Source organism: Rhea pennata, chromosome 4 (assembly GCF_028389875.1).
Source record: "Rhea pennata isolate bPtePen1 chromosome 4, bPtePen1.pri, whole genome shotgun sequence".
Classification (NCBI taxonomy): domain Eukaryota; kingdom Metazoa; phylum Chordata; class Aves; order Rheiformes; family Rheidae; genus Rhea; species Rhea pennata.
In genome coordinates, this window is record NC_084666.1 from 14,460,466 (window position 1) to 14,484,611 (window position 24,146).

Here is a 24,146-nt window from a genome sequence, read left to right on the forward strand (position 1 = left end):
CCGCTGCCTTTCCTTCCGCTTCCGCTTCCGGGGGCGGGGCAGGGGCAGGCGCAGGCGCAGCGCAGGCGGCGGCGGGCGCGCGTGTCGCCGGTGCGGCGCGGCGGTTGGAGGCGGCGGCGCGGCGCGGGGCGGCGTGGGGCGGTGCGGGGCGTGCGAGGGGCCCGGGCCCGCGGCGCGGGGAGCGGGGCGGAGGGGAAGGGAAGGGAAGGGAAGGGGGAAGGGAAGGGGCTGCGCCGGGGAGCGGCGGCAGCGGCGGCGGCCGGGCGGCGGGGAGCGAGGCGTTCGGGACGGCGCGGCAGGAGCAGCGGAGGGGAGCTGTGGAAGCACGGCTGGGGGCACGTTGAAATGAAGAGTTGCGTTTACTTAGGTTTTGTGAAGGATCAGGGTTTGGGTAGCCAGAGCAAATAAGTTTTTGTTTTTACTTCTTTTAAGGGTAGCAAGATTTGGCAGGCAGGGATTTGACTGACCCTGAATTTATTAAGTTTCAGGATAGATTATGCTTCCATTCAGGATAAATTCACAGGCAAAATGAGTGTTAGCTTGTGAAGTTTTATACGTGCTGTGTGTGCAAAGTCAAACTCTTCAGATTTCCTGTAAGCAGAGGCACTATTATTTGTATTTCTCTTAAGCTGTCAAATGCTTCTTTCAGGCTTTAAAATAAGTATCTCCTTTTTGTTTTCCTAGGACTGTACTTGTGTGGGGAGTAAGAACACCGCACCATCTTTACAGAAGCTTTTGACCACACACTAAAATGGTAGTTTTCACATGCAATGCATGTGGAGAGTCGGTGAAGAAAGCACAAGTTGAAAAACATGTGAACATTTGCAGAAGCTGTCAGTGCCTTTCTTGCATGGACTGTGGCAAGGATTTCTGGTAGGTAAATGGGAAATAACCTTGCCCACTTAACAGTGGTTGTCACAGTATACATTTTTGCCATGGCATATTAGAATTAAATTTGTCAAATTCTGAATAACTCAAACTTGAGTTTAAAAACGTTCATGTTATTTGTATGATTTCAAGCTTAATCATCCAAGTATGCACAAGGGTTTCTGGGGTTTTCCTGCATTGGCAGAAAGGTGTGTAGCAACTTGCATTTATTTTCCCAGAACAGAAGAGTAAAGAAGCTTTTGACATCTTTCCTGATGGTATTTGGGCATTGGTATGAGACTGACAAGAATCATAACAACTTATGTTGCTGCTGGGAAAGCTATAAGCAATAGATAAAGTAGTCAGTGGTACTATCTGAATGTACACATTAAGACTTTTTCTGCAGACTCAGTCCTATATCTAGGCATTGCTAGATGGTACATAATCATTTCTGGAATATTAATTTAAGTATTATGTCACACAAATGAATACTAAAATTTAAGTCTTTTTGTGGTTTGGAAAATCAGAAGTTTCCAAAGCGTGGTACTGGGAAATAGCCTGCACAGCTGAGTGACTCCAGACCCATTGAAGTTAGTAGCTGTTGCTTTTACCCGTTATGATATGTGACCAAAGGAAGACTAAGACAATGTAAACAGAGTTGCAATTTCTTCTTTTACAATCAAGTGACAATACTTTCAGCTTCTGATCATCAACAACTGTTATTTATTCTGCTACTGCAGAGATGGAGATTGGCAGTAGCTTCCAACATTTTAAACATGGTTGTAACTTCTCTAACTCAGAAGAAAGCAGTGCTACTATTTGCTTTCAAAATATTAATGCACCAATTAATTTATATAAGAAAATGAGACTGGCCTGTGAAAGAACTGTTATACTCAGTAATTCATTAACGAAAGATTAAGATCTGCATTATGAGTTCCTTTTTTGGAGGCACTTACATATTGATCAGAAAAAAAAATCCTTAACTGTTCTACTACAATACTGTATCTATTACAAGCATTTTTTAATCTATTTTTCTAATTTTAAAATGTGCTTATTAGTGTGAGCAGAAAAACACAAACATCTGCTAATAGCTTTTTAGAGGTAAGAAAATATTATATGTACCAGTGTACAGACTCACAAATAAAAGCATCAGTTTACTGAAGACTCAGATCTCATTTTGCAAATCAGAAATTTCCACTGAAGGCTCTAACATGATGGCAATGTAAGCACTTGTAAGCATGTACTTTAAGCACGTTGAACTTTACTCAGCATAAGTGTGTTGACAGTATTGAGGCTTACGTGTACATGATGTCACCTGTAATTTCAGTTTACTATATGTTGCATAGTTTGAGGGAAATAAATGCTTTGGTGCACTACAGTAAAAAAATCTCTTGTGTTCAGGGGTGATGACTACAAGGACCATGTGAAGTGCATAACTGAAGACCAGAAATATGGTGGTAAAGATTTTGAAGCCAAAACTAACAAAGGGGATGCTAAACAACAGGAATGGATTCAGGTAACATTTGTAGTATATACAGGTATAATATATAACTACTAATTCTAATTATTAAAGACTTAAGAGAGGCTATACTACATCACACCAAAGATCGATTCACAACATTCTTTTCACCATTCCTTAGCAAGTCTACGAGTCATCCTGGTAAGAAACATACCTTTTGTTTGTTTTGAATCTGCCTCCTACTAGTTTCAATTACTTCATTTAATGCATGACCCCAGGGTCTTACATACGAAGAGGCATTGATCATTGTCCACCCTCTTCGTGGCATGTACGCTTCTGCTGATCTCTGTCACACATCCCTCCTGTCCTATCCCATCATCTCTGTTGCAGGCTGAGAAGTCCTATCCTGCTCACTTACTCTTCATATGTAAATTATACCTTTGTTCATTTGTGTCTGGAGTTTTACGAGTTCTACTGTATTCCTTTTGAGATGAGGTTAGCAGAACTACAGACATATTTTTCAAGATATGGATGAATCATGATTTACCGTCATAACAATGTTTTCCGTTTCCTTCTTTAATCCTTTCCTAATGATCTTTGGCATTTTATCCCCACCTTTTTTTGCTGCTGCTGATTGTGTTGACATTTTCATGGAACTTGCCCAAGATCTTGCCTCTAAGCACTGCTTGTCAACTTCAAGCCTGCCATCTTATATATGAAGTTAGGATTGTTTTTCCTGTGCATGTCACTTTGCATTGATATTTGCAGAATTTAATTCACTTTTTTATTGCCCAGTCATTCATTCTCATAAGGTCTCTCTGAAACTCCTCACAGTCCTCATCCTGAATAGCTTCATATCACCATGAAAAGTTTCCTACCAACTTTTTAGATCTTTTGTAAATATGTTGAACATGGATTGCAGGAAATCTCCATTGGAAAAACTAACTATTTTCTCCCACTCCTTCTTTCCTACCCTTTAAGTATTTTTTTTATCCTATGCAACAAGCTACCCTCTTATGGCTGCTTAAGTTTCCTTAAAAAATTTTGTGAAGACAATCTCTAATATGTTTTTAAAACCCCATTGGATATAATTAGCTAGATGACTTTTCCACGGATCTGTTGTCTTTTCAGAAAACAAGTTCGTCAGAGCATCCTTTTACAAAAGCCACATTGATGCTTCTGACGGAGATTGTGTTTATCCAATTAATCCATTATTTATTGTAGTTTCTACTATGTATGGTGAAACTTCACAGCCTCTCTAAACCCTTTTTTAAAAATGGGTTATGACAGTTACTACCTTCCAGAATTCAGATAAGGTCTCACATGATGCATGTTAAGGCTGTCTCCTTCTTAAACACACGTTTTTCCCAGCATGCTTTATCTTAAAAAATAATGCATGTCCTAAATAATTCAGAAAATAAAAGATGGCAGTCCTGATATCCCAGCGATAAAGCACTTCAAGTGCTGGCCTTGCTTTTATGGTGAAAGCATAGCAATCATAGCAGGCCTGCACCTGAGAGGAGTAAGCCAGTCCATTTTACCTCTGCTTTTTAGGAGCCTGGAGGTGACAATCAATTCTTTCTCTGGAGTGCTTGTTACATAATGTAAAAAAGAGGTAAAAACAAATACCCCAAATTTAGTAAGTAATTATTGGGAAGTCATGGGAAGATTTTGGTGATCTTTTCAGGTCACAAGGTGAACTACAGAGAAGACAATATATTAGTTACACATGCAGTGATGCTAATAAGTAGATACAAGTTTTGAATTTTATGATCCTATATCCTTTTCTGTGTGGTTTAGTGGTACAGTTGACAGCTGTTAATATTGCAAATATAATTATCTGCTATAAACTAAGAACACAATCCACCGAAGTACTGAGCTATATGCAAAGTCTGGGCATATGAACAACATCACTAAAGTCAAGGGATCAGTGTCATTGTTGAGACTGTATTGTCTGAGTGCTTTTCTCCAAGGCAGCCTAATGTGGATGCTATTGCAATGGATACTGTTAGCCTTCTGCAGTAAGTGCTCTCTACATAGTTAGATGACAGATTATTACAAAGCATTCTTGTCTAAGTAGTCTGGTGGTTTGACAAAACCTTTCAGTAGCAGATTATCAGAATTACAGGAAGGCTCTCCAGTGTCCAGTGGCAACATTTTTAAGTCAGGGTAAGCTCAAAGTATAGCATGAACTTTTTTTTATTTCTTCAAGCAGCAGTGCTGGTTTAAATAACTCTGCCACAAGGCCCTGGCCTAACCTCCTCTGTGGTTCTGTTGTGCTGGCACAAGTAGTACAGGAATAAGCCTGAGTAGTCTGTAGGGGTCTGAAGCTGGCAGAGCTGCGTAAAGAAATGTATTTCAAACAATGACCTCAAAGATAGCCTGCTTTTCACAATTGACTAGTCTACAAGAGCCAGTCAGTTGACAGTGTCTTTTCCTGTTAATAGTACTGTCCTTTTAACAGCAAATTTCCTCTGTATCATATAGTTACTTTTAAATATTAAAAATGTTTTTAGGTTTTTAGGTTGCAAGTTGTAAATCAGAAAGCATTGATGAGTAGTCCTCCTGCCTTACTTAGTATATTTGTAAATATTTGTACAGATAACCTTGCAAGTTATGTGCTCTTATGATAAAACTAGTGTTTTCCTTATGCTTATTTTATAGTTTCAGGAGGGTATAGTCTTTGAGTACTAGGTGACTTCTGTCGTGTGTTTCTGATTTGCACACCTTGCATATATCTTTTGACTTGCATATATCATTTGATCATTATGCATCTTCCCTGATTAATTTTGTTTTTTTCATTCAGAAAATTCATGAAGTAATTAAGAAGCCAAACATAAGCCCTAAAGTGCGGAACATTTTGGAGCAAATGCGTGCCTTTGATAATATTCCAAGAAAAAAAGTAAAATTTCAGGTATGTTTTAAGAAGATTTGCAGTGATCCATGCAGTGAGCTTAAGAATAGACTTTCTTTGTAAGTGCCATGCTCTTGTTAACAGATTGTACATAGTGCTTATCTGACCATCTATAAATGGATATGTAATAGCCATGTTGCAAATAGGCAGTGTTTGCAAAATATTCTTCCTTGCATAAAAGGCCTCAGTGTATATAATTTTCATTAGGTAATAAAAAAAGAGACTCTGAGTTCTTTGTCAGACTTAGAGCCCTGCAAGTCTAATTTCTGTCTGTAAGCTTGTTCTTTTTTATATCATTTTTTCTATTTGCTATTTTTATTGAGTGTCCAAATTTTTAGACATGATTTAAAAGAATTCTGTGTGGTTTTGTTTTTGCCTTGTAAAGGCAAGATATTGTTTCTTTGGGAGTTTTTCCCTTGCTCAGCATTCTGAGTGAATCTCCCACACAAGATGCTTCACCAAATTTTTGCTTCACAGCCACAGCAGATTCCAAATGCTTTATGTGACATGGGAAAAGAATTACTGACAAATTAGTATATTTTTTTCTGTTCTGTGCCTCAGATTGTGAGGCTGAGAGAAGACCATGATTGCTTCCAGATCATCCAAATAGAACATATTAGTGCTGCGGTGAAATTACTGCTAGAGAGCTGAAGGTTAGAATAGTTTTTTACAAAATTAATGTTCTAAGCAAAGGAAATGATGTTGTTGAGAAGCCTTTTTCTTTTTGTTAAGACATATTGCAGCAGAGGATTAAAAGTTTTTGCAACACATTGTTCCACTTTACTAGCATAGCTTTCTCAGGGTTCTGGTTCCAATGCAAAAATCTTCACATTAGATTTTACTTAGAACTCTGCATCTCTTAAAGTTGGTCTAGTGATGATAGTGTGAGCATACTATAAATAGAAATTTGCTGCTATGCTTTCATTTACAGCAGGAAATCCTGCAGTATCCCAAACAACTTTCAAATGTTTGCATTCAGAGACTTGTTTAAACTTTACTTTTCTGTGATAAACTATCCATTTAAGAACGTGATCACTTGTCCAATAAATACATAAGTAAATTATAATAAAGAAATACAATCCTTAGTATTTTATCTAATAGAAAGAGTCAGAAGGTTCAGTAGGAGATAATATAAACTTCCTATGAATCATTTCAGAAGAAAGTATTAATTTCTAGATTTCACTGAGAATCAGATATAGTAGTCAAGATAAAATGGGAGATGCATCCTTTAAGCTGTTATTTTTTTTCCTGCACAGAATTGGATGAAGAACAGCTTGAGAATCACTGACAGCACTTTGCAAGACCAAGTGTGGGATATTTTTTCTGAAGCAACCAGAAATGTAAGGTTAGAGGTACAACATCTTACAAAAAGAATGCAGTCAAAATGCCAGGAGAACCTTTCAGTCTCCTTTTGAAATTGTTAGCAGAAACATTGTCTCTCATGTTACAATGGATTATTTTTCATGTTTTACATTGTAATTAATATAATTAAATTACAAAATTGTGGAGTGTATTGTTGCTGAAGTAGCTGTGCATACTGGCAGGTTATGATCAAGCATTGGACAGTGACAAGATTGTACTAATCAGAAAGCTAATTTTACCTTATCCTATGCTACTAATACATAAGGACTTATCAATGACTGATAAAGATTTTAATTAAGTCTATTGTTTGTAACTTTTTCAGAGAATCCATATACCATGGACAGGAATGGAAGAAATATGTATTTTTGAGGATATGAATATGCTCTAGGCACTGAATTTCAAATATATTATCTTGCTAGATAGTATGGAGTTGCTACAAATTCAATAAAGCCATAAACAGCTGATTTTCAATTTAAACTGATTTATTTTAATAAATCTTGAATCTGGAAATTCTTGAATATGAAAAATGAATTTCCATAGAACACAGGATTCACTTAATATATATCAGCTTTCTTGCTCAGATCATTTTCAATCCACTCGTAAGACTTTGTAACACGTAGTTTGAAGTGTTATAGGTACGCAAAAGCACAATTTTAAAATGTGATTTAAATTGAATTGCGAATACTGACATGAAAAATGTCAGTATTAATTTGCTTATATAAACAAATACTCTCTTTCCAAACAGCCATATTAACATTAACAGCCATTAACATTCAGATTTAATAATTCAAAGATAAAAATGTTTATTAATATATTAATTGTTTTTCAAGTAAATTATTATAAGCCTAAGAATAAATCCATACATGTTAAGGTGAGAAAAGTACAATTAAAAGTACCAGAACTGCCTTTGCTGACACCAGGCATTAATAGAGCTTGTAGTCTCAGACATATGGCAGAAAACTGCAAGACAAAAGTAAGTGTGTTACTCAAGTGCTGTATATTTGGGAATTTGCATTTATTTGATCTGCATATTCCCTGTTGCTTTTGTTCAGATGTTGTGATTAACAGTGGTCATTCAGAGAGGTGTCTTTGCCTGCTAACTGCAATATTTTAATTTAGGTGCTCTGTCTCACCCTAATCTTGTTTTTCGGTATTCACATAAATCTTGTGTTCCTTGAAATTCTGATGCTACATTTAAATACCATACCTTGTGAATTGTGGATTAAAATGTCTAAATAATTTACTTAATGTGTTGGTATATAATGTGTGTTGTGATACACTGAAAAACAAAATTAAGTAGAACAAGAAAAGCTGTTGTAAAGTAATATTTTTCTTGTGATATTGTTAGCATTTAGGCTGTTAAATTAGAAGACTTATCAGATACACTGTGTAATGCTATTTCCCACATAACTGGTGTCACTTTGTGTAACCAACTTGCTTGATTTCAGGATATTAGTATTCTTCATAAATGATATAGCAGAGAAAAGTTGCTCTGTCAAAAGCATGTAAAAATTGTAATAACTTGTCTTTCAACAAAAGATTTCAAGTGAAAAAAAAGAAGACAAGCCACAACAGAAGGAAGAAGGCCAGTCTGTAGAAAGTGGGAAAAAAACAACTGGAGAAGAAAATGGAATTACAGATGACAAAATTGAGAGGAAAAAAAGTAAGAGAGAAAGAAAAGAAGAGAGACAAAAGAACAAAAAGAAGGAGAAAAAAGAACTGAAATTAGAAAACCAGCTAGCAAGCTCAGAAACAAAAAAGAATAAAAAGTCCAAAAAAGAAAAGGAAAGTATGGAGAATGAATTTGAAATGAATGGAAATGGCCATCAAAGTGAAATGGAAGAAGAAACAAATGTAAAGAAACGCAAACGTAAACATACAGAAGGTATTTATCTTAATCATTACACTTATGTTATTGTTTGTTTTCAAGAGAAGACTTTTTGCAATGCCCTTAAAGCTCAGTAACCTACATTAGGAAAGTATTTTAAGTAATACATAAATTACATATACAATTTTTTTAAATACTGTGGTTGCACAGTCCTTTCCTTTTACAAAATCTGAACCTTAGCAAATATAACCTCCTGTTATGAGAACAGAAACTTTTTTTTAGTCACATATGAAATTTTCTTCAAAGTTTTCTTTCTTTTATGTATTTTTATTTGTACTTTATTTCATTGATAGAGGGACATCGTATCGCAACAAAGAGAATGAAAAATGAAAATACTTCAGGAGATCTGGGAATAGAAGAAAACACCAATGCCAGTGAAGAAACTGTGGAAACAGATAAAGGTAGTCTTAGAGGGGGATTCTGGACAGTTATAAACCTATCAAATTATTTCATTATTATTTTACAAAAAAACCCACCTAAAACAGTATATAATTACACAGTTTTGTGGCAGGCCATGCAGAAAATTATGCCTCAGTCATAACATACAGATATCTGCTCCAGGGAAAGCGTTCAATGCTACAGGTATACCTGTTGCTGAATTACTTCCTTTACATGTTGATTCTGCTATTCTAGCTGGCTTTGCAGTCCTGAGCCTAGCTGCTCAGGTAGTACATTAATGGTTCTTCATGGCTGTCCTATTAGTAATTTTCAGAAACAGCCTACCTGTCTTTATGCTGAAGACATCTGCTGCTGTAGGGTCAGAAAGAACAATGAACTGTCCTGGTAGCTGAGCAGATTCTAAATTTAGTAGATTGAAAATTAGTTCCTACTAGGGAAGAGGGCTTGGAAATACCAAATATTATTAATGCTGTTATGTGCCTAATTCTGTTGTAGGCAAATTCAACTGGAAAGGAACCATTAAAGCTGTTCTGAAACAGGCTCCAGACAATGAAATTTCTATTAAAAAATTAAGAAAAAAGGTACAGTACAGTATTCTTTTTTAATACTTGGGTAATTTTTTAAATTTTTTTGCAATGCTTATCTTTGTAAAATCCTTTCCTGTATAAACAAAAAAGTTTGACATTATTTAACAGAACACCAGTTGATAGTATGGCAACTGGACGTATTCTTTAGAGCTTACTAGGCTACAGAGGAAATTCAGTGCTAATTCCACAAGGATTAACAATGTAATAGACTTTTTGCTACTTTAAGTTCAGTGATATGAATGTACTGTTGCCTAAAATGGAATCATCTTTGTTAACTCAGAACTGTTCCTTTTTGTTTGTGCAGGTTATAGCTCAGTATTATGCAGTAGCTGGCGAACATCACAAATCAGAAGAGGATATTCTAGTCGTATTTAATAAGAAAGTCAGTAACAATCCCAAATTTAGAGTTTTAAAGGACAAAGTTAAACTTCTGAAATAAGAATTTTCAAATGTTTTGTAACCTTTGCATTTTAGACTTGCTGACTGAGTCAAATTCTTCTGTCAGGTATGCAAACACTGTTCATTGGTCTTATTTTAAATTGTTTGTGTATGTGAGAGCAGAATTTAACTAGAATTTAACTTTCTTGAATTTTTTTAAGTTTATCACAGAATATTTGGAAAGTGCTGCATATCTGTTTTCAGATATTTTATTTTTTGATTTTATGGAAAATGTCTATTTTTTATATAACTTTCAAGAGGCAATGAAAATAATTCCTGCCAACGGTATTAAAAATTCTTCCACTGATGGATATAATTTAAAGGTAAGAATGTTCATCAAAGCCTAGATTGTGTGGCATTTTTGCAGAAACTATTGTAAGAGCAAATATGATTTGCATGTTCAAAAACTCACCATGAAATAAACGTTTTATGTTACAATTAGAGATAGCATCACTGATAACCCCTTTATAAACCATAGCTTGTATATGCAGGCTTTTATAACTTATTAAATTTGTATTGTAAAAGGTATTATTAAAGCATCTGTCAAGTTCGTGTATGTAATATTGCCCATTCAATGAAAATTTCCTTAGTGACTGAGTTAACTGTATATGCAAAGCTACTTTAATGTTTTAATTAGTAATGCAATTGAATTCAATATAAATGATGTTGCATGGACTAAAAATTGACAAACTAAACAAATGGCTCTAAAACACCATCTTAAATACCATAAATTTTGTCAGTTGTTTTCATGATTGTATAAAAGACGACCCATTTGTTAAATCCACAAATTGTGCTAAATTGGAGAAGACTATTATACTGCAGCCACAGAAAAAGTTAAAACAAAACAGAAATCTTAAAAATAGGTAAGAAACAGTTGTGTGGAGAAAGTTATTTGAACTTACAAGGTTTTAACCAAATGCAAAATTCTTCCAGGGTAGGGAGGTTTTATATCATAAAGTGATCTGTCAAGAACAGTGATTGAAACCTAGTGAAAATTTCAAGTAGATGCTATGGTGTTCTGGAAAATTGCATAGTGGTTCCAAGAAATTGCATCGGTATACTTTTATAAAAATCCTTGACTAAAATATCTGAATTTACAGAAATATTGAATATATTAAAAGTATAAATGTGAAAACTTTAACTATCTGATACACTGGGTCCAGTCCCTTTTTTCATTTATATTTCTATCTTCTTCATAATAAAAATTGCAATCAAAAATACCTAATTAAGATCTCCTCACTAACTGGTTGTTGTCAGTTCATGAAAAGGCCTTTGAAGATAATTATTTATGTATTATGTATTTATGTTCCTAAAGAAACTCCTGAAAGTTGTTTTAATAGATTTCAAAAATCTTTTTTTTTTTTTCCCAATTTAGGAAGGGACATATAAAAGAATAAGGTCTTGTCAGTAGAATTAAAATGAATACAGTTCTGATTATTTTTCCACTGTATTTGCTTTACAACAAATATGGTACATTAAGGTCTTAAGTGGTTGCTACAGTAATATTGTATTGTACAGTATAGGGTTTATTTTTTTTCATTAGCATTCACTCCAAGTTATGCCAGTCCTTTGTATTTTTCATCTTCCATTGTCACCGCTATAATGCGTAGTTAATGCAAATATATAGAAAGTACATTTGCTCTGCAAACCCAGAACTACAGGTGCTAATTCTGTGCCGTGCCTCCAACCTCTTCTCCCTGTCACAAATAGTCAAACTAAGATCTGAACGCATTATCCTGCACTTTGGAATACCAGTCCCGCACCCAGAAGCTGGGACTGTCTTCTTACCTGTCTGCCTCCACTCTTGTCAGCTGTGTAATTCTAGCTGCCTTTGTGCAAGCATGTATCTTGCAGCTCAAACCAGCTTCTGAACAGGCCCACAGAAACTATCTGTGCTATGATCTGTGCACTAGCAATGCGGCTGTTCTACAGTTTGGAAGCTCTTGCACTGCATTACCTGCACAGTTTTTCAATATAGACCTATATTGGTCTTGATCTATTTATGAACGCAGCTGCATCTTTTTTCTTTACCAGACTGCTAAAGGCAGTTTGGATTGTTTATGTATTTAAAAAAAAAAAAAAAAAAAAAAAAACATAGCAAATTACTGTGTTGGAGTTTGTTGCAAGTTACTGCATGGCTTAGGAGAATGGTAAGAGTTTACTGCTCATGGAAAGCATCAGTGTTTTTCAGTACTTTGTAGTTTGGTGTATTTTTCCTTCTGAGTGATCCCAGTAGTGTAATAAGCAAGAGGAGTCTATGCCACTAATTATAATCACCACAATTCCATACATAGTAGCAATACTGACATACAGCTCTCCAGTAGAAACAGATCTCTGTTTTATTTATTTATTTATTTTAATTAGAGCATTAATAGATTCCTCAGAAGATAGAAATTGGAGTTTCCACTTCCAAGAGACTGGAGCTTTAATTTACTGCTATAATGTCAGACTGAGGTTACCATCTTCTTCAAAACTACCAATTTTGTGGTAATCATTTCAGACGGAGGCATACTCCCTCTCAGACCATTATTTTGAATTTTTCATGAAGACAAAAAGCCTTCATGTAAAGTAAGCCCTACCTACTTTCATTTCAAAGATACCAATCTTTCAATATTAGATCAATACCAATATTTACCAGTATTTTTTAAAATCCCATAGATCTGTTATAATGAAGTTATGTACCTCAGATGCTCTTTTAAGCATTTTTAGTAGCACCTTAAGATTTAGCAAATTCAAGAGGCCAACAGTAGCAATTTATGAGTGGATTTCTGATTGCATTCAAATAGCATATAATGTTTAATATGGTTATTCTAGCTAGCATCTGAGCACAGCAAGGCACAACCTACAGTGGTATTTTGGAAATATGTACAGCAGCTGCTTGGACTTCAATCAGTATATTCATTAAACATTACTATCTGATTACAGCTTCAAGGTCAGATGATTAATTTGACTGAGCAGCTCTCAAGTCCTCCTTTGAGTGACTTTTGGGTCTATCATCTTCAAAAATAACAGGACTGACATCCATACATGCATGTAGTTGAAGAAGGAATATCTAACTCTTGTAGTAACAGATGGTTTTAGATGTTCTGCATATGCTGATGCCACGACTGCCAACCCTCCCTTTTGCTATTCCTTCTTTCATCAGCTAGGTCAATTATGGCAGGCCACTGCCATTGACACCGTGGTTGATGCCCATGCAAATTTAGCTGACAATGTCCACATTTGACCTTTTAAAGAAATTTGGGAATGGGTACATGATGAACCAGAAAGTTCATCATTTATGATTTAGATTCTCACCAGTGAAGTCAGTTGGGACAGGAAAGATGCAAGTGTATCCACCCTGCACAATACTGAGTTCCTGTTCAAGTACATGCAAAGTACAAAACATTTAAAAGAACTGGCATGACTGAAAACTACGCAGATCTTTACTTTAACATTTTGTCTGACAGAACAGCTAGAATAGTAGGGTTTCTTTCAATAACATGCCATCATACTGGGCTTCTGTTGCCATTTAAGGTTTTAACACCTGAACTATTACCTTCATTTCCTGTAATATTTTGTCGTAAAGCCATCAAAACCACATCTGAGCTATGATATAGTTGAATTGTGTACACCGGGGGAGATCCAGCAAAATCTAGCACAAGATGATATGACTGCATCCTATTAAATCAATTATGGGACTTTTGTTGGGAGGTCTGTTTGGTTCTGTAATTGTAAGCACTTGTACCTCTGATATTAGGAAGGATGTTTTAGCAAACTTTGAGACAGAAAACTGGTATCTATGGAGGATTATCAGTGTAAGATAACTCATAGTATTCAGTCATATGCATACAGTGGCAGAATTTCCCATGTTCTTGAGGTAGCTTTGCTTTTAGCTCTCTTACAACAGTCCTGTATTGTTTACTCTGGTATCTTCTCAGATCTAATAGACCTTATCTCTTGGTACACTTGGTAAATTTGCTCTGCAGTTCAGATATTAGTAATACGCCATTCATTAAATTAAAACCAAAGTGTTAATTTTTGAACATCAAATAGACTAAAAAGCTGAAGACCTGCAGCACCTCCTGAAGTTCTCCAGACCAGATAGTTTTAGAGCAGCATCACTTTTTCTATTATTAGTTTCTATTCTATTATACTTTATTTATGCTTTCAGAACAAAGGGGTATTGCTGAATGGCATTAGGCCATGGCAGTGTGGCAGAATCACACAGCTGAAAGACACTGATCTTGTTTGAGTTTTTTTCTCTGGGAATCAACAGTAATATTCAGAGAGGTACTTTATTGTTTTTCAGCTGCCATTTTAGATTCTGAAGAAAACAAAGGGAGCGCCTCCAAACTTTTTCTGAAGCAAAAAAACTACTGTAAAATCATGTAACTAAAAAAAGTACATAAGGGCATTCTGTTTTGGGCATTTTTGAATTTAAATGCATGAATTTATTATAGCTACTATTTTAATGTAGTTTTTATAGAATATAACTAAAAATGTAAATAGTTATTATACTGACAACAATGGGATTTTTTTTACTTGAGCTTTAGTATTAAAATTTTTAAATGCTCTAAGTTTTGTAACTATTAAATATGCATTTATACTTGTTCTGTTTCAGAAAAGGTGAAATGTGAAAACAATTAAAACTAATTTTAGTAATTTTCAGTAACAGTTTTCTAGCATTCACTTACTCCTGTAACTTCAGGAAATTTCTTTAACATAGGCCAAGGTACTGAAAAGTTACTGCAAGAGAATGTTTGTATAGAGCTTCACTTAGCATTTATGATAAACTGACAAAATCATGAGTTTTTTTTACTTCCTTTTCCAGAAATTACATGTTGAGCTTTCAATGTCCTTGTAGTAATAACAATTTTATGTATATTAGGTATAGTAATAAACTGATGAGAAACCATCAGATTATAACAACACAGCATTACAAAATGCTCCAGAATATGTTTGTGCTACAATTTTATACACAGCATAAGATATCTCCATTATAAAATACTCCTTATTGCTAATATTTTCCTTTCTATAATAGTATATTAGAAATTGACTGATAGGTGGAAAGAAAAAGTATTGTAAATGAGAAGATTGTTTAAAAGCAGTGGCTTTCTTCGTAAGTATAGCACATGCATTTAAACAGGGAATGTAATCATTAAAAGAAAAAGGCTTCAAAGGATTGCTGCTTGTTTGCTGTGCTCATTTGTTGTGCTGAGCACTCCACTGCACTTGGTGCATTAGAGTGCATTCTTCTTTCTCCCAGTGAAAAATGATCCTCCCACCTGGTACTATAATCCAATTGCATCAGTACAATGTAGTCAGACCCCAACATGAGTAGTGGATTATAGCTGATGACCAAAAGATACAGAGACCCAATACATCATTTCATTCGGAAACTTTTAAGCTGTAACTCTTGCCCTTATTAAGGAAATAAGAGAGCAAATATTAAACTTTTAGTGTAAGATAAGCAAAAAAGGCATATTGTTCCATACATTGAACTGTATTCACAGGTTACCAGATATCTCAATCAATATATTCAACATTCATCCCTTTCTTCTCACAATCTAGCTTTCAAGAAAAAGCAGGAATAAGTCCTCTAAGTTTCTTTTCTGCTCTGTCAGCCAAGAAAAGCATATTATGTTTCCCATTAGTACTTTTACAGGAAGTGTTATTTTATATTGAATTCTAAATTTCACCTGGACTAGAGGAAATTTCAGTAGTAACTCTTCTTTGCACTTACTAGAATACAATTGCTTTTGCACCTGTATCTACTGCTTTTACATTCTCACAGAGTTAATGTTGAAACATCTTAAAGCTTTTCACTTAGATTGGTTTCTTTTTTCTTTGCAAACTACAGATCCACAGAGCATAATCCTTTCTCAATCATATATATTTTTTTAAAATTTATCCCACCTTTTCTAATTTATTATTGCAGACTTAGAAATGTCTGGTCTTCAGGTAGAGACTGTATGTTTTGACCTTCTCATTAGATCTTTTGAATAGAAACTGCTTTTACTACTAAACTCTATAATACCTTTGAGTTACAGCAAAATATAACTGGCTTCCTCCTGAAGTCCTTTATAGTTCCTGAAATGAGTTGCAGTTTTTTGAAATCATCATCTTTAAAGTTACAGCTCTGCTTCTTTGTAAACTTCAAGAGATCTACAGGATAATAACAAAAATTTTATCTTTGCATGCCTGCCCATTAAACTACAATTCTCAAACGTTAAGGTGGAATGCATCACTACTGAATAGTTTCATAATCCTCACTGAGGCCTGACAGAATAAAGAAATCTTGCAGATGAAGTCTGCAGACAACCTTAACATATGAGCAAAAAAGGCAAAAACCTGAAAATGTAACAATGGCAAGTTTTAGACAAAAACCTACCTTCCATATTTTGATGAATTGTTTTTGCAAAGATATGGAAGAGTAGAAATGATGCTTTAAAGTACACACCACCTCAGCTAGGAAGTGGCTGTTTCCCCTTTATAAAGACGACTTTCTCATCCTAGACATCACCACTGTCCAGATCTGTGAAAGTGCTTCTGTACCAACACGTACAAGTGAGCTTGCAGGCTGTCCAAATTTCTTCCCCACAGTTGTGAGAAGAAAGACTGAGACTACTATCTGGACAGTTGTGCTTATTTAATTTGCTTTCTAATGCAACCCAAATGGCAGCTAGTATAATAATAATAAACTTTGTCCAAAATATAAAATCACCCAGTCTGATTCCCCATCATCTTATAACTTTCGTCCTATTGAACTTTCCTACAAACATTCTTGACTCATTGTCTTCAAAAGAATAATTTTTGTCAGTAGAATTCTAAAATTCTGGAGTGAGAATATGTTTGACTGTGGTGGTGCAAACTGATACGTAACTCTCATTGCAGTGCATATTCTTCACATTTATGTTGACAAAAACACTCGATCCAAAATGAGATCAGGAGAATCAGCGATGGGATCTAGATTCAGAAGCATTTTTACTCCTTATTCTATCACCGAAATAGCAGAAAACTCACTTAGAAAAAATAAATGAAGGTTTTCCCTCAATGTATTGGACTCAATTGCCTTAAAAGTTAAGTTTGACAAGTGCTAGAGTTAGCATGGAAGGAGGCAGATCCTCATAGCCAGCAAAGTAATTTAGAAGGGCATCTCAATTGCTCCCCCAAATCATATTTTTGTTAGGTTTTTATTGTTTGAAAAAATACATGAGCAGATGTCAGCTTCCCTTTATTTCAACACGTGAAGCTGTGAATTTAGGTCTGCCTATTCCATCCAATTTTACCTCTAGGTTCTGCACCTCCTCATCAGCATTTGGTCATCTAAATTTGGCTATCTGGATTTTTCTAGACATTTCTAGACAAGTTAGCTGTTGTGTCACCTAAATATTTCTGAGGTTCTACTCTGAAGTAATTACCACTCACTCTGTCTTGAAACTGTGAGAACATACAACATAAATCAATGCAAAATTGCAGTTTTCTAGCTCTAATTATTATTACCTTTTTTCCTCAGTGGCAATTTAATGCCATGTATGTGACACAAATCAATCTCCATAATGCTAGGATAGAATGAATTTGTCCAGGCAATCATCTGTGCTTGTAAAAGACTAACTTACCTCTATTAGCAATAAAATCATAGCTAGCTTCATTTTGTATGTTTATGCTCAGGATTTTAGTGAAGTATTGACAATTACACACTTAGGCTCACATGTATTTGTTTTATTAGAAAAAGGTACTTCTAAACATACCCTGAGATCTTCTTCTTCTAAGACAGCATGAATTCAGGCTGAAAGGAATGCAGGTTTATTGGTATCTGATAGGTGTGCAGACTAACACTACCAGCAAGAAATAAAGGGAAGCTGACACCTCATGTATTCTTTTAACAGTCAAAACCAAACAAAAAAAAAGACAAGTTTTATTGAGAACTTGAGATGCCATTATTTAATTCTCTAAATGAACGTTTGATTGGCCCATCTTTCACTACTGGTTTTCCTCATTTGGAAGAAGAACAATATTTCCTCCTTTATTTTTATGTTTTAAACACAAAATACTTGAAATATTTGTCAAATTTGTATATCACAACTCCTTTTTGGAGACATATTTCTACTGACAAACAGAATTTCCTCTAAAATACATGCAGCACTCAAGAAATCCATATGAAAGCACTCAAATCACCATGAAATGAGATGACACAATGAATGAAGACTAACACATGAATTCTGCCTGCATTACACATGGTGCTCAAAATGTGATTTTTCTGTGTTCTTGTTTTTTGCAGTGGTCATGTAAAGATCTCTCAAGAGATTAGTGTACAAATGCAGATCATGAAGTGCACTTACATATGTTTGATTTTCAGCCCTTTTGATAGCCTTTGATTCTTGATGATGAGGAAGAATTCAAGAAAGCGTAAACAGCTGCTGACACAGCGTAGTATCCATGACAAAGGCTGATGTTTCGGCCGTGAGACAGGCCCCAAATTTTCTCCTAGACGTTTCTTTCTTAGCAGTATAGCAAGTGCATTTCTAACTGAGGCCAATACATTGTACTAGCCTTTTTCTGCCTCAGACTCTTAAATCGATGGCTAATATAAAAGTTTTTACTGCAGACTCCCTTGTACTTGACAGGTTTTATTGATTTTTTTTTCCCCCACCTATCCATTCTCTCCTTTAAGACATTTTATGGGCTGCTTGTTCTTACAATTTCCTTGCTTTGCACCAAGAAATATGTTCCCTCTTCCTTTCCTTTTGCTACAATTCTACTTTACTTATTCTACTTTTAAGAATTCAGCTTTTGGTGAACAGTGAGTGGTCTCAGAGTTAGCACTGGGTAAGTTTTTTGAGAGGAAAAAAAATATATATGAACTCAATCTTAGCTCTGTCTAGGTACTTAAAGACTTGTTTCTGTTCAGAAGATTGTCCAAAACAGCAACAGAAACTACACAAAGTCCACTAGCTAAAAATTCTAATTCAGGTATTGCTGAATTTAGTGTTCATATCAAACTCCTTTTTTTCTCTTGCCATCTGTCTTTAACACTCTGTCAGTGTTCACTCCACCTCTGTTATCCAATTATTATACAAAATCAAAATATATGAAAAACTGGCTCTACAGGATGCATAAATAGTAAAGGAAGTAAAGGATGATGGTAAAAAAAAAAAAAATGCTTACAAACCTGAATGAGATTACTACCACAGACCTTTGTTTCAGTGGGCTTTTTTCAGGGCTCCATGAAAAAAATTCTCCAAGCAAACAGTATGAGCTGAATTCCATCAGTGGGATGTTCATATGCTGTATACATGATGAAAATTATCTGTACTTTTCCAGTCGTGAAACAGTGAGATCGCCAATCCAAAGAAAGTAGGCCCCCACCTACTGCAGCTGTCAAATCACTGGCACTGGGGACATTAGGCTATCTTGGAAAAAAACAGTTAAGATGCTCACATAGCCTAAAACAAGGCTAATCTCTATCAACACAGAAAATAAGTGTCAAGTCTAAATAGAGCAGTGTTCTTGTACAGCGGAGTTCAATGAATAATAAACTCAAATGCCTAATCTTATAATTGGTAAACAGTTTTTCCTGAGTGAATTAGATCTGTAGACTTTATGACTCCAAAAAAATCTCTATACTTCAGGATGTTCCTAAATGCAGTGGAGTAAGTATGAAATTCTCATCATAGTGTTACAGATGCATGGCTGCACAGATATTTTCCTCAGTGAGGAAATCAGTTTCAGTAATTCTCAACTATTCCCATTCCCACCCTCCCACATATGGTTATTTGCTTTTGCATCTCTGTCATCCCATCTCTTGTTCTGGCACAGCCGTTTGTGGGACTGTGTAGTGAAATAATGTGAAGAATAAGTTCAGCCTAACTCTAGCATTTTTGCAGGCTTTTAAAGCCAGATCAAATCCCTGAACTGAGAAGGATTATATACCACTACTAAGGACTGAGTAGTCAAGAACAATAGTAGCTGGAGTATTGCTGCCAAACACTTAGTATCAATAAACTGTGGTCTTAGGAAAGCATTTTGAGAGCCACTGTACTCCCTAAGAAAGTAAGTGCAGTTAACTGAAATTAAATTCAAGAAATGGTTTATGAGAAAGGTAATAGAAAAATTCAGTTGACTATTAGGAAAGTGGCTTATTCAGATTCATTTAATTTGCTTGGATTTTTTTTACATGTTTGATGATCAGAACTAGAATTAGCAAAGCCCTCTCAATTTATAATCTTAATGCCAATTATAGTAAAAGGTAAGAATCAAACCTTGATGCTTAGCTAAGATTTTCATTCAGGATAACTGAAGGTGTTGAAATGGTCTTCCATCGAACAGAGATTTCAGACTTTGTACCAGCTACTTTTTTATAATTTGCACTGACAATTTTCAAAGTAAAAGAACAGCTAGATAAAATCAGATCATATTCTACATGGATCCTTCTTTTTCAGTTTGCTTAGATGCCCTTTTTAACTACCTTTATTTTTCATGCTTTCTTTTCCCTCATGAAGTTCAAATGCTTCCATGCTTTCAGGTAGCACATTCTTTGCCTCAAATACACTATTATATGTATTGTTTCCTTCTTAAAGGGTCAATTCAGGGTTGCACTGTAATTTAATACTCACAAGAGAATTTAACTTGAGTTCAACAGTTCCTATATGTATAACATTCAGTAAGATTGAGTTTTAACCTTTGGTTGTTTTTCAGATCTGCATTAAGCTATTAACATCAAGTGCTTTCAGGACTTTGGTGATTTTTTCCATTGCATTGAATTTAAAATAATTACAGAAAATCTCAATGAAAGCAAGAAAATTGTGATACCATTTGAAGGCTGCTTTCTTACCTGTATGAGTAAGACAATGCATTTAGCTTTTACCTAGTGTAAGAAAAGACACGCAATACTTTACTCCAACAGCAATGTTCAGAAAAGACTGAAAATTTTTACACATCCCATCCTGTCACTCCTGATGGCATATGATAAGGAGCAGACCAGTACTGACTGTATTATTTGTTAATTCATGAACAGCAGCACAGAGTGTATTGAACCATCATTTCTCTAAAACACCTTTCCTTTTCACACTGTAACCAACTTCTCTGAGCTACAAATGAATACAAGGTGAGGGAAACCAGCCCGACTTATGTAAGAGGTGAAGAAATTTCTAACCAAGTATTATGTGAACTGACAAAATTTGGCCAGTTTAGCTTTTGTGATTACTGTAAAGGGAAAAAGTTCTGAGTATCTGCCAGAATGCTAGAAAATTAATTTGACCCTAAACAAGAGAATTTATCCCAGAAGTCTAATTCTTACAAGCGTATGGATCTAGTCAGTGGAAACAAAAAAACTATGACTTGTGTGTCTCATTAAGAGTTACTTATAAATCAACATAAAAAACAACTAATCAGTAAATACCCAGACAGCAAAAGGATAGTGGATTAAAAAATATCTGTTTTGCAAAATTCAGCTTTCATTTTCAACTGCAAAACTGGAATATTTTAAAACCTATAAAGCATTATTTTTATTTTTAAAAGTCTGCAGATGTCAAAGTGAGTTTCTGAAAACATCAGAAGAATTCAAATTAGGCAAAAGACCAGACATACATGTAGCTAGCAACTGTTGAAAACTCTACCCTTTGTACATTCCCTTCATAGAATCTTCACAGTTTTTCAAATTCCCTTCACAGAGTGTAAACTAAATTTATCAGATGCAGCACTGCCTTTTAAAATACTTCCTAACACTCTTACATGAATCCTGAAATTTCTACTTGCAAAAATGAATTACCTATAACAGTCCCACTGGTTGCATGCTTTGTTAATTATGTTTTTCATTTTGGAACAGTCCTGGTCCAGCTCCTGATCACTATCAGTTCTTTAACAGATTAATAATTTCTGAACCAGAGGAGCTCTGTGAAAAGATCACGGAAAACATCTCAGCTCTACAAACACTGAACATGAATGATCTAGGTTAAGGTCAATAATGAGTCAAGGAAGAGAAGCTCTTATTTCAGCTCTTTGCACAATACCTGCTCTGTAGGTAAATAGGAGTCTTTAGTTTAACAACATTGCTAGACCTTAACCTTTTCAAGCATACATATATATTTAATCACTACATCTAAATCAAAGATATTTCCTATGAAAAGCTTTTGCAAAGAGAGTACATGAAGATTTCCTTTGTTTCTTATTTGAATCACTAACATGAAAGTGAAGGCTGAGGTAATCATTTCACTCAAAGGAAGAAAACAAAGAAACCTGTATTACACTGCTAAGAAAGCTGAGCTCAGAGGCTCCCACCAGCTGTTAACTTTAAAATACTGAATCCAACTAAATTAATAAAAAATCACTTCAGTCACGAAGGTCTATGATGTGGTTGCTCCTTCTGTGAGACATGTTCTAAGGCTGTAAAAAATTTCTATTCACTATGACACAGCTCATGTAGATTTCAGATGCAAATGAAGGTTTTGCTTTCTGCAGCAAACCTCCCCTCCTCCATTCCATCTTTCACACTGAATGTAATCAAAAGTCAATGCAAGGTAATTAAGAATAACCAGAACCATGGCCTCACTCTTCCTTCAAATCTCACTGGTCTGTAAAACAGATGACAGGATATTTAGGAGAATATATTCATTTTCTTCTGATAATTTAGCATTAACAGCTCCTTAGCTGGAAACATGACATCAACAGGTAGATTATATAATACGGTATATCTAAATTATCAGGTATTGTGGCAAATTAAGTATCACAGTATTTTTCCTCTAATTAGAGAGTGCACAGTTTTAAGCCAAATTCTGCATTACTTCAGTACCTAAAATCCAAACCAACTGTAAGAGAAGGCTGCAATAATTAAATCAATTGAAAAACATGTCTTGTGGGCTTTTAGGGTTTATCAATATACTAATTACAGTAATGTAAACTTGCTGACTTCTAAAACTGTCATAACACAATTAGGCTATCTATATGGAAAGTCTATTAGTTTATTAAGGCTTATCCTTGTTTTTTCCACATACTTCAAAGGGCATTTGAAAATGTCATAAATTACCCAACAAGTTCAGAACTGCTTAAATTCCGTATAGGTTAGAACAAGTCTAGCTTATACCCAGATTAACTTCTACCCTAATCTTAAAATGGCCTGAACATTTTAGCAGTTAATGATGAAATATATAATTATTTATCTAAAGCCCACATCCATTCTTTTTGCTTTTCATATTCTCCTGTTTTCTCAGCATGACACTAAAAAGGAAGTATCTGCAAAACTTTTCTGTTAATAAGCTTCACACCATATATGAAGACTGTATGTGATAAGTGAAAACTTAAGAAAGGTTCTCATATTCATTGTTTTCTTACACAACTCTCAGTTTATCTTTTAAAATAGTGTAATCAGATAATTAAGCATTTGTTTTTGAACTTCAACCTACGTACCATTAGAGGGATTAAAAATTTGCCAACAGAAAGTAAAATACATACACTGAAAGTACTTTCTTCAATCCACTTCTTGTAAGAATTTGAGCTTTACTCTATATTTCTGCATTTAACTGCACAGTAGTTTAAACAAAAGCTATCCATTACAGGTATCCATATCTAACAGAAACAGATTATTTGCTACAGGCAGTGGAGATTTTGCCTTAGTAAGGACTTTAAACCACACATGGGATTTTTATCTAGAACTTTGTAAGCATCACAAATATAATCTAATTAACCTAATAAATCATTCCTATTAAAAACAATTTTGAATTTAAAAAGTCATGCTAATTCTTTCAAGAACTACACATACCATAGAAATATTGATAGTATTCTTATAAAGCAGATTTATTCTTATAAAAAATAGCCAAGAACTAATCTGTAAATACAATTTAGTAAAGTTTGACCTTGTCCATGTGAAGAAATAAGAAAACAGTATTGGTTAAGAAGTTTCAAGATTTTGTTTGCAGAAACATATTTAAGTGACTTTATCTAAGGTAGTTAGGTAAAAGAATTCAACTATATGGAACTGAAACAAAGGGAATTAGTTTCTACAGCTTTTATCTGTTCCAGATTTGTAAATATGGTTATTATTTTCAATTATAGCTTGCTGTCACAGTATACAGGATTCCTAGAGCTCTTAAAACCTCACAAAGCTTTGCGTTGGACTTTTGTTCTACCTAAACCATTGCTCCATCTTTAAGATGGCTGGCAAAACATGAACAGCTACCGTTTCACATTTTCCCATTTTTCTTATTTTGGCAAAACAGTACTCATTCCTGCACTTGGATTTGTTCACGGCATTGT

The 24,146-nt window shown here is 34.8% G+C and overlaps 1 protein-coding gene across 2 annotated transcripts; it reads left to right on the plus strand.

Annotated features, from left to right (window-relative positions):
• The first annotated feature begins 39 nt into the window (after positions 1 to 39).
• Positions 40 to 14,346, plus strand: LYAR (Ly1 antibody reactive). 2 transcript variants are annotated; one of them, XR_009958387.1, is made up of 10 exons: positions 40 to 90; positions 685 to 873; positions 2,269 to 2,383; positions 5,133 to 5,240; positions 6,497 to 6,580; positions 8,142 to 8,487; positions 8,784 to 8,891; positions 9,385 to 9,470; positions 9,781 to 9,981; positions 14,206 to 14,346. XR_009958387.1 is itself a non-coding variant. In XM_062575333.1 (9 exons), the coding sequence occupies exons 2-9, from the start codon at positions 752 to 754 to the stop codon at positions 9,913 to 9,915; spliced, it is 1,104 nt and encodes a 367-aa protein (XP_062431317.1). In that variant the 5' UTR covers positions 40 to 90; positions 685 to 751; the 3' UTR covers positions 9,916 to 10,355. The 2 variants fall into 2 exon arrangements, 1 of the variants encoding a protein (XP_062431317.1); XM_062575333.1 differs by lacking the exon at positions 14,206 to 14,346 and having other exon boundaries at positions 9,781 to 10,355.
• The last annotated feature ends 9,800 nt before the right edge of the window (positions 14,347 to 24,146 follow it).

Excerpts from the sequence above, each read along its gene's own strand:
- LYAR (XM_062575333.1), top strand. The coding sequence starts at position 752 with ATGGTAGTTTTCACATGCAATGCATGTGGAGAGTCGGTGAAGAAAGCA. Across the intron at positions 8,892-9,384 it reads AACTGTGGAAACAGATAAAG|GCAAATTCAACTGGAAAGGA; the intron begins GTAGTCTTAGAG and ends ATTCTGTTGTAG. Across the intron at positions 9,471-9,780 it reads TTAAAAAATTAAGAAAAAAG|GTTATAGCTCAGTATTATGC; the intron begins GTACAGTACAGT and ends TTGTTTGTGCAG.